The following is a 10,995-nucleotide window of genomic DNA, read 5'->3' on the forward strand; positions in this document are numbered from 1 at the left end:
TTGCGATTTTTGACAACTTAATTTTTTCTGGTTTCAGCTTGTTTGTCAAGTTCATCATGATTTTGTTTTATTCGTTCTTGTTCTGGCTTTTTGCCGCCATACGATCTTGTTTTAATAAGATTAGATTTGTTGATTAACAATGAATTTTCTTTGTTAAGCTCGATCAGAGTATCAGACAATCGTTGTTCCTCACAACCACTGGGTGGGCAGTATTTACTTGTTATGTCAAAGTCTCTGATAGTGTCGTGTAGATGGGGACCTTTCATTCCTGCAAGTCTAATAAAGTCGTCAACGTTCTCATTTAAATCTGGTGAATCTAATGTTAAGTTTATCATCTGAGCAATTTTATTTGTTGCATTTGCCTCATTGGCAATTTCTGGGTCTAGCTGATCAACACCAGCTATTACGATCTTCGTTTTAGGATTAAATATAAAGTTTTAAAATTCCTTACCATCTTTGATCGATGGTGAATGTGTTGACATTTTGACATCTGAAACTTCATGATTTACATAAAGTCGTTAACGGTATAGTTGTAATTATAGGTTATTGGGTGACTAATAAGCACATTTAGAGAATTATTGAAAAGAGAACATGCCAGCTGCAAAAAGATAATTTTATTTATGAATGGCTGTCTTTTTCTAGTCTTATTCGTTTAAACCGCTTGGTTTCAATGTTGTAAGGCTGCGTATCCAGTAAGATTCGTTTTCTTTCATGGTTTCGGAACTCCAGTTGGGGTTGTGAGCTATTGCAATAAGTGTTAGAAAAAGACAACCTTGTACAAATAAAATTATCTTTTGCAGGTGACATACAACAACTGTTATTGGCCCTGTCACAAGGCCCAACTGAACAACTGGACCAAAGGAATAAGAACTATTTTATAAATTGGAGGCAAAAGAATAGAAAAAATGTAAATAAGTTTATGAATCGTATTACCATCGTGACGAAAACACAAATATCCGTCTTCGCAAGATTCAGAAGTTTAAATCCTCAAAAGCAAAACATTAAATATAATACAAATTTAAATAGATTGACATTCCATTGAAATTGAAAAGGAGATGGGTATATTTTTATAAAGCACACAGGTGATGATGTAAGAAACTAGATAAAGTTCATATTATATCTGGTGGACCTTTTGGTTATTCTGATTAAGATCAACATGTTTTCACTGATCAAACACAAGATAATTGGAACTAGTACAAAACTGTCAAAAATAAAAAATGATAAAAGTCATTATAAAAAGAGAAAGTAAGACACAATATAAATATTGAAGCTTTCAAAGATGATAACTGTAGCTCGTGAATTCGAAATGATGACATGGGTTAGGGTTTATTACATTCATGTTATTGACAACTCGTCAACCATCGTATTGTATCCAAAAATGTGTTCTATATATCGCCGAAAGGCCGTTGCAACTGTTCATAATTCAAGAGTCTCAAGAAATACCAGTATCTAAAGTACTTTTCATGTCTGGACTTAAGTATCATCAGAGCCGACATAAAGTCCCATTAAAGTACCCATTAGAACACCCAATCTTTAAATGCTGGTTGTTAACAACTCATTTATTATTCTGAACATGACATGAATTAGACAGGTAGCGGTTTGTATTTGATTTTTCTCTACTTATCAGTTCGAAAGTCTCAAACCTCTACTTAATCTGTGTCTTTTTTGTTATCAAAGTAGTTTCTTCTATCTTGAAGTATTTAAATTGGTTGGAAGTGTTTACTCTTCGTGTCTGTCTCTTCCTGGTAGAAGACTTTAGTCTACTTGATAGATAAGATTATTTTATTTCTTCATTATGTTAGGGTTACAATTAATCAGGAGCCTTCCAATTAAAGGATATTCAGAAAACTTTAGTAAACTCAGTCTAGCAAACTGTTTCCATATGCATTCGTAATTTGACAACTAGAACAAATATGACTCTAAATAAAATGTTGCAATTTTGAAACTTGTCTGCCAGATGATATTGACTAAAACATGGACAGCATATACACAATGCACATTTAGTATTTTATCGAAAGTTAAAATAATTATGTGTCAAAGACATAAGGACATACATTTCTTTGATTTTATTGTTATTTACGAGTTACGATATTATGTTGGTCTATATCCAGGTTTAGAAGAAATACTTAATAAAAAAGGAAATTACTCCCATGTATATAAACTAAGTTGCAGAGCTTATAGAGCCGTTTAAAACCGGTAAACACAAATATATAGTTGAAAATTCAAAATTTTGTGCACCGAAAATGTAGTGATGTATATTAATTGCCATACCAATACTTGAACATACATTGAATTATTGATCCACGTAGCAATACTCTTTGGATTACTTGCTTTAAGGTAGCATACAATCTTTGTTTTACTTTCATAGATTGCTATCATAGAACATTGCCTTAGGCTTTGTAAATCAAACGTTGAAAATAAGCTCGATAGATACAGAAAGAGGGTAAGAGGGATTTAATTTGAAATGGATATAGAAGACTTTATTAGCATTTAGCACCTAACTTAATGTATGAAGTGTATAAGGACAGTTTATCTTGAAGTCACCTGGACCTATAGCTCCACATAAGAGACGTGATTCTTATGTATAAGAAAGAAGATAGATGGGTTATCCATTCTTGAAATTCTCTATTACATTAGTATTTACATGCTACTAAAACAATTGTATTGGTATCACATATCAATTGTACTTACGCCTTTCTCTTAGTTATTTTTTTATGCGCAGTAAATTCTTATAACACAGGTTATACTGCATAATGTCAAAAGTTGTTGACATATGTAAATTTTGTAATTGGAATTATTTGTGTCCTTCGAATACCTAACGGAGTATTTGTATTTAAGAATTTTTGTAACTGTTTGACAGTTAAACACTGTAAATCCTCTATGCTATAATCAATATGATTCCAACGTTTTGACATTTTAATTGTAAATCTCCCAGCTGTGAGCGCCTCGTTTTGGAATTACGAGATTTTGCAAGATAACCCAAGAGCGTTATTTAAAGGTATTGTGAAACTGGTCCATTAACTTAAAGATATTTGGAATTAAAACGGCGACTTTTTCTATACTGTTGACACATCATTACATATTTTTTTTATCATTCAGAATGCATTTGCAACGTATTCGGATCTAATGGAATTAATAAAACTGTGTAGCAAAATAGGAATTCATACCAGACTGTAAGCAATTTTTAATTCTTTCACTTTCCATTTTAGAGAAATACATTAAGATTTTGAATTTTATAAAATGTTTTGGTTTTGATTCTTCTTTATTGCTTAGTTAAACCCCATGTAGTCGTAAAACTAGAAATTTAATGATGTATTTCATAGGTCTGACACATTTCTGTTAGAAACAAAATTCCGTCAGTCAAATGCTGGATAAAATATCTTGGTCCACTTTATAACAAAATTACATCATATTATATTTATTATAATATTTGGATAATAAAATTAATTATCTTACAATAAAATAAAATATCTCAGCTCAACAAACAAAAGTCGCACCCACACCCCAAATTAAATGATCAGTACATTATAGATAAATTTGTTTATTGATGCCTTGGTTGTAATCTAAAAATTGAATGTGAAGTAGGATGACTACTCTTGCATGATAGCCAACATCCGGTGAAAAACTATGGCGACATTGGGGAGCTTATTGACAAAAATAGGAAGTGTTGACACAGAAGCCTACAATATATTAGCTGTACTATTGATATTATTTGCTGAGAATGCTTTGAGTGGGATGCAAGGCAAGACACTTTTAGAAGTGTTAGTAATCCTAAACACACTCAACAAACTAGAATCTATTTACTGGTCTCGAGAAATTTTCAAAACGTCTAACAGAAAACAATGGTTCTCAAGAAAATCTTACGATGATTGGCAGTCTTGCAAAGGAATATATGTACATAACACATTATATAAGTAAATAATCCAAGAAATTATATTTTTTAATCAGCAATATTTCTTCCAAGAGTAATATTTGGCCCAAATTTCATTCACAGTATTCCATTTCGCCACTATGTGACAAGTGTTAAACGTGTAATTAAAGAATTATAATCATATCTGTGATATTCCATAAGAATTTGTGACAAATACAACTGTTTTGTAACCCCCAAAATATTAATATATTTTACATTATTTTCGTCATAAAAATAAAAACATGTTGCTAATATCATTAAATTAAATAAGTAATAAGATTACTTCGGAATTTAGTATATTACTTAGAAACGGAAGCTACCGATTTATCGATGTAGTAAAAAGTACCGTGTTGCCTACCGACGAACAAAATATCGAAATAAACCGTTAATACCGCACACCTCTAATAACTCTAATACATCACAGTTCAGTAGTAATGGAAGTTTTGCATATCGAACTGCTTCGAGTCACTGAAAGATAATAGACGTTTAGTGAAGAGAAATGAACCTTCTATAAGCCATCTTTTCTGCAGGAAGTGAAACCCAACTTAGCCTATATAATTCACTCCTTTACACATATCTATGTTGCATTTACCTTACCTGCATAACCGCCAGGAGCACTAAGGTGTGGGTCATGATTCAGCGTTGCCCAGTAATATTCGTCAGGGCTGTATATTTCCTTGCACCATTCCAATAAAGCTCTTGCTCTTTCATCATAAATAATAAACCGAACAAAGTTCCTGCTAAAGATGCCATATGCGCTGCCTTTTACAATTGTTATATTATGTGGGGGATCAGATTTTGGTATATCTGTCATGTAAATGGTTGCTTTCCCACCGTCCTTTGACACGTAATTATGAACGTATTTAAATCGTTCTGGAAGCATGCGATTACCTGTTATCCCCTCGATGTCATTTGAACCGTTATATATTTGCAAAATTTTCACAATTTCGTGGTTTGTTTTGATAGGATACTGTTGGCTTGGAAGATTTATAAAATATTTCCATTCCCCATTCTTCTGCAATAAGTCGGCCATGCAGTTTATATCTGCCTGTAGCCTCGTGAACCCAGCATAAACAACAGTCTCCTTTTTGGAAACCACAAAAACATTCTCAAAGCATCTGGTAATGGCATTTACGGCACTGTGAACCTCCACTGACGAGGAAAAGTCGACGTGAATACAATAGATATTTTGAGGTCTGTAAATTGCCCTCAGGAGCCTCTCCATTTGCTCCACCTCTTGGTACAAAAGAATGCTGTAGGCAATGGGAAACTGCTTTTCCTCCTCTGTCACGATGAAGTCCAGAAAACCTCTCTCCTTCTTGTATGCTTTACAATCGGATGTCAAATTTAAATATTCAGCATCAAGAATAGTATTTTTGGTTTGTTTCGTCATCCACGTGGTGGCATTAGTAATTTCCTCTTTCTGTCCCTCTATTATACGTTTGCAATCGACTGCTGTTACAAGTCTTCTAAGTTTCCTGGTTAGCACTTTTTCCGTCTGTGTTTCATTCGGTGTTTGGGTTCTATTAAATGAAACTTCAAAGGAGGCATTTCGAATGAAAGACAATTTCTCACAGTCACCACCACATCCTAAATAATGGTTGACAATCCAGACAAAGCAAAACACACTGAACATTATGACAACTTCAGCTTTTCGTCGAACGAGCTTCGGCATGACGGGAACGGTCAATTGTTAACCTTTTGTAATTGGAAAGAAACATATAAGTATTGAAAGGAAAAGCGGCGTAAAGGACCATTCGAATATTTAGCTTGAGCAAACTTAAAATCTCATGAGTAAAAACTATAATACTGCGTAGTGATCAAATACGAGACAATACCAGTAACAAACACCTAACAAGAATGACTGGAAAGAAGACAGAAAGGAAAGTTATAGGGTTTGTGGTCTTCATTTATTGCAGATACTGGTACCATTAAACAAGTTATTCCTATAATCATAGCTATGCAAATTTCCATGTCTCAGTTCTGCCATGGAAATATACTCCTGGCAGCACAAAAATGGGTACTCGTAAAAATATTTGTTCCACACGCGTGTATCATAGTGACCTAAACGAACATGCACACATATATGAGCCACTCCATAAGATTTAGGGTCTCAAAACGTTTTCTGAGTACTTTTAAATGTTTTGCTCACATAATAAAGGAATAGTTTAGAATTTTGTTTGGTTTCATGAAAATACCACATTATTTTACTACGCTAAATCGTTTCGAAGTAATCCACTCCTAGATGTTCATTGTATCAGTATAACGTAGTGGAACGTATTGGTTGTGCTTTGTATGTATGTATGTATGTATGTATGTATGTATGTGCTGTTTCACGAGATCACAGCACAATTGTGGCTACATGGCATCAGCGAAAGGTAAAGTTAGAACAATGCAAATAATGACGAATTATAACGTTTTAAGAGCAAGCAAGATCTTTATAATGCTCACGTAACTAATGATCTATAAATACGTAGAATTTATCATTCGTAACAAAAGAAAACAATAATTTCCATCGTCTGCAACAAAAAGTAATCTTGTATATCTGATAACAGAAATAGATTTCTTAAAGCAATTGGGATGTACGATATCACCTTTAAAATTCTACCGTAATACCGGTAAGATTTTCTTACATACCAAATTTGTTTGTGATAATACTTGTAGTACTGCATAAGCTCGTCTTTTTCGTTTTCCTGAAGAATGTCTGACACATGATTTAAATCTATTACTTGTCGTTACATTATTTTACTATTCTAAAGAAAATGTATTTCCTTTTGCAACTGTATCCAATAACACACGGAATAGTTATTTATTGGATCAGCGATAACATCTCTGTACTTATATACATCAGAGGATATATCTGTATATATTTCATCTTCACTAATATCGATATATGTGGAAAAGCAAACAGGATTAAAGTGTGTTGGTATTTCCATAATCTCATTTGCATCTTTATGCTCACTTTCTGTTTCCTCAAGATAACCAGTTACTTTGCTAAGATCCTACAAGCTAAACGTTTTAAGTATCAGGTGATGTCTAAGAATTGCTTTTGGTGTGCCAAATTGTAATAGGCGATGGTTATTTTTAATGCTTATATCATTGACTGGTAAATTTAGATACCTGTCAATCAACTCTTTTATATTTTTATATCATGGTTCTGTAAGTACTTTTTAAACATATTTATCGTATTTTTTAAGATCAATCTTTTTACTTCTATCGTATGTCACTTTATCGAAACGTGTCGATTGAAAATTTAGGATATATATAAGTTATTTCATCTAACGCAGTATAAAATATAAAAAAAAATTCTGCGTCAGAATTCAATTCTACTTTTCATTCTCTATGTGATACCACTTTAAGTACAGCAACAACATGCGATTCATCATATTCTTTCGAGTTTTCTTTTGTCAGCGAGTCAAAGGGGCAAAAGATAAGATGATATTAACAGGTCAGCATCAGAACGAACATCTGTTATTTCCAATAAGGTATTATTATCAAGATAATCCATACCTAGTTCACGGAATATACGGCATTTAGCAAATGTGTATCTAAGTTTGCGATTTTTGACAACTTAATTTTTTCTGGTTTCAGCTTGTTTGTCAAGTTCATCATGATTTTGTTTTATTCGTTCTTGTTCTGGCTTTTTGCCGCCATACGATCTTGTTTTAATAAGATTAGATTTGTTGATTAACAATGAATTTTCTTTGTTAAGCTCGATCAGAGTATCAGACAATCGTTGTTCCTCACAACCACTGGGTGGGCAGTATTTACTTGTTATGTCAAAGTCTCTGATAGCGTCGTGTAGATGGGGACCTTTCATTCCTGCAAGTCTAATAAAGTCGTCAACGTTCTCATTTAAATCTGGTGAATCTAATGTTAAGTTTATCATCTGAGCAATTTTATTTGTTGCATTTGCCTCATTGGCAATTTCTGGGTCTAGCTGATCAACACCAGCTATTACGATCTTCGTTTTAGGATTAAATATAAAGTTTTAAAATTCCTTACCATCTTTGATCGATGGTGAATGTGTTGACATTTTGACATCTGAAACTTCATGATTTACATAAAGTCGTTAACGGTATAGTTGTAATTATAGGTTATTGGGTGACTAATAAGCACATTTAGAGAATTATTGAAAAGAGAACATGCCAGCTGCAAAAAGATAATTTTATTTATGAATGGCTGTCTTTTTCTAGTCTTATTCGTTTAAACCGCTTGGTTTCAATGTTGTAAGGCTGCGTATCCAGTAAGATTCGTTTTCTTTCATGGTTTCGGAACTCCAGTTGGGGTTGTGAGCTATTGCAATAAGTGTTAGAAAAAGACAACCTTGTACAAATAAAATTATCTTTTGCAGGTGACATACAACAACTGTTATTGGCCCTGTCACAAGGCCCAACTGAACAACTGGACCAAAGGAATAAGAACTATTTTATAAATTGGAGGCAAAAGAATAGAAAAAATGTAAATAAGTTTATGAATCGTATTACCATCGTGACGAAAACACAAATATCCGTCTTCGCAAGATTCAGAAGTTTAAATCCTCAAAAGCAAAACATTAAATATAATACAAATTTAAATAGATTGACATTCCATTGAAATTGAAAAGGAGATGGGTATATTTTTATAAAGCACACAGGTGATGATGTAAGAAACTAGATAAAGTTCATATTATATCTGGTGGACCTTTTGGTTATTCTGATTAAGATCAACATGTTTTCACTGATCAAACACAAGATAATTGGAACTAGTACAAAACTGTCAAAAATAAAAAATGATAAAAGTCATTATAAAAAGAGAAAGTAAGACACAATATAAATATTGAAGCTTTCAAAGATGATAACTGTAGCTCGTGAATTCGAAATGATGACATGGGTTAGGGTTTATTACATTCATGTTATTGACAACTCGTCAACCATCGTATTGTATCCAAAAATGTGTTCTATATATCGCCGAAAGGCCGTTGCAACTGTTCATAATTCAAGAGTCTCAAGAAATACCAGTATCTAAAGTACTTTTCATGTCTGGACTTAAGTATCATCAGAGCCGACATAAAGTCCCATTAAAGTACCCATTAGAACACCCAATCTTTAAATGCTGGTTGTTAACAACTCATTTATTATTCTGAACATGACATGAATTAGACAGGTAGCGGTTTGTATTTGATTTTTCTCTACTTATCAGTTCGAAAGTCTCAAACCTCTACTTAATCTGTGTCTTTTTTGTTATCAAAGTAGTTTCTTCTATCTTGAAGTATTTAAATTGGTTGGAAGTGTTTACTCTTCGTGTCTGTCTCTTCCTGGTAGAAGACTTTAGTCTACTTGATAGATAAGATTATTTTATTTCTTCATTATGTTAGGGTTACAATTAATCAGGAGCCTTCCAATTAAAGGATATTCAGAAAACTTTAGTAAACTCAGTCTAGCAAACTGTTTCCATATGCATTCGTAATTTGACAACTAGAACAAATATGACTCTAAATAAAATGTTGCAATTTTGAAACTTGTCTGCCAGATGATATTGACTAAAACATGGACAGCATATACACAATGCACATTTAGTATTTTATCGAAAGTTAAAATAATTATGTGTCAAAGACATAAGGACATACATTTCTTTGATTTTATTGTTATTTACGAGTTACGATATTATGTTGGTCTATATCCAGGTTTAGAAGAAATACTTAATAAAAAAGGAAATTACTCCCATGTATATAAACTAAGTTGCAGAGCTTATAGAGCCGTTTAAAACCGGTAAACACAAATATATAGTTGAAAATTCAAAATTTTGTGCACCGAAAATGTAGTGATGTATATTAATTGCCATACCAATACTTGAACATACATTGAATTATTGATCCACGTAGCAATACTCTTTGGATTACTTGCTTTAAGGTAGCATACAATCTTTGTTTTACTTTCATAGATTGCTATCATAGAACATTGCCTTAGGCTTTGTAAATCAAACGTTGAAAATAAGCTCGATAGATACAGAAAGAGGGTAAGAGGGATTTAATTTGAAATGGATATAGAAGACTTTATTAGCATTTAGCACCTAACTTAATGTATGAAGTGTATAAGGACAGTTTATCTTGAAGTCACCTGGACCTATAGCTCCACATAAGAGACGTGATTCTTATGTATAAGAAAGAAGATAGATGGGTTATCCATTCTTGAAATTCTCTATTACATTAGTATTTACATGCTACTAAAACAATTGTATTGGTATCACATATCAATTGTACTTACGCCTTTCTCTTAGTTATTTTTTTATGCGCAGTAAATTCTTATAACACAGGTTATACTGCATAATGTCAAAAGTTGTTGACATATGTAAATTTTGTAATTGGAATTATTTGTGTCCTTCGAATACCTAACGGAGTATTTGTATTTAAGAATTTTTGTAACTGTTTGACAGTTAAACACTGTAAATCCTCTATGCTATAATCAATATGATTCCAACGTTTTGACATTTTAATTGTAAATCTCCCAGCTGTGAGCGCCTCGTTTTGGAATTACGAGATTTTGCAAGATAACCCAAGAGCGTTATTTAAAGGTATTGTGAAACTGGTCCATTAACTTAAAGATATTTGGAATTAAAACGGCGACTTTTTCTATACTGTTGACACATCATTACATATTTTTTTTATCATTCAGAATGCATTTGCAACGTATTCGGATCTAATGGAATTAATAAAACTGTGTAGCAAAATAGGAATTCATACCAGACTGTAAGCAATTTTTAATTCTTTCACTTTCCATTTTAGAGAAATACATTAAGATTTTGAATTTTATAAAATGTTTTGGTTTTGATTCTTCTTTATTGCTTAGTTAAACCCCATGTAGTCGTAAAACTAGAAATTTAATGATGTATTTCATAGGTCTGACACATTTCTGTTAGAAACAAAATTCCGTCAGTCAAATGCTGGATAAAATATCTTGGTCCACTTTATAACAAAATTACATCATATTATATTTATTATAATATTTGGATAATAAAATTAATTATCTTACAATAAAATAAAATATCTCAGCTCAACAAACAAAAGTCGCACCCACACCCCAAATTAAATGATCAGTACATTATAG

General features: G+C 32.4%; 1 protein-coding gene across 1 annotated transcript; it reads right to left on the reverse strand.

The window, feature by feature from the left end:
- Window positions 1-4,487: 4,487 nt before the first annotated feature.
- LOC149803611 (beta-1,3-galactosyl-O-glycosyl-glycoprotein beta-1,6-N-acetylglucosaminyltransferase 3-like) lies at window positions 4,488-5,585 on the reverse strand. Its single transcript, XM_089953959.1, has one exon. The coding sequence runs from the start codon at window positions 5,583-5,585 to the stop codon at window positions 4,488-4,490; it is 1,098 nt and encodes a 365-aa protein (XP_089810085.1).
- Window positions 5,586-10,995: the final 5,410 nt, after the last annotated feature.

Source organism: Sinohyriopsis cumingii, chromosome 3 (genome assembly GCF_028554795.1).
Source record: "Sinohyriopsis cumingii isolate HCF-2022 chromosome 3, ASM2855479v2, whole genome shotgun sequence".
In the NCBI taxonomy this organism is placed as follows: Eukaryota; Metazoa; Mollusca; class Bivalvia; order Unionida; family Unionidae; genus Sinohyriopsis; species Sinohyriopsis cumingii.

Bases quoted from the DNA above. Each gene is read 5' to 3' on its own strand.
- LOC149803611 (XM_089953959.1), bottom strand. From the start codon at position 5,585: ATGCCGAAGCTCGTTCGACGAAAAGCTGAAGTTGTCATAATGTTCAGT.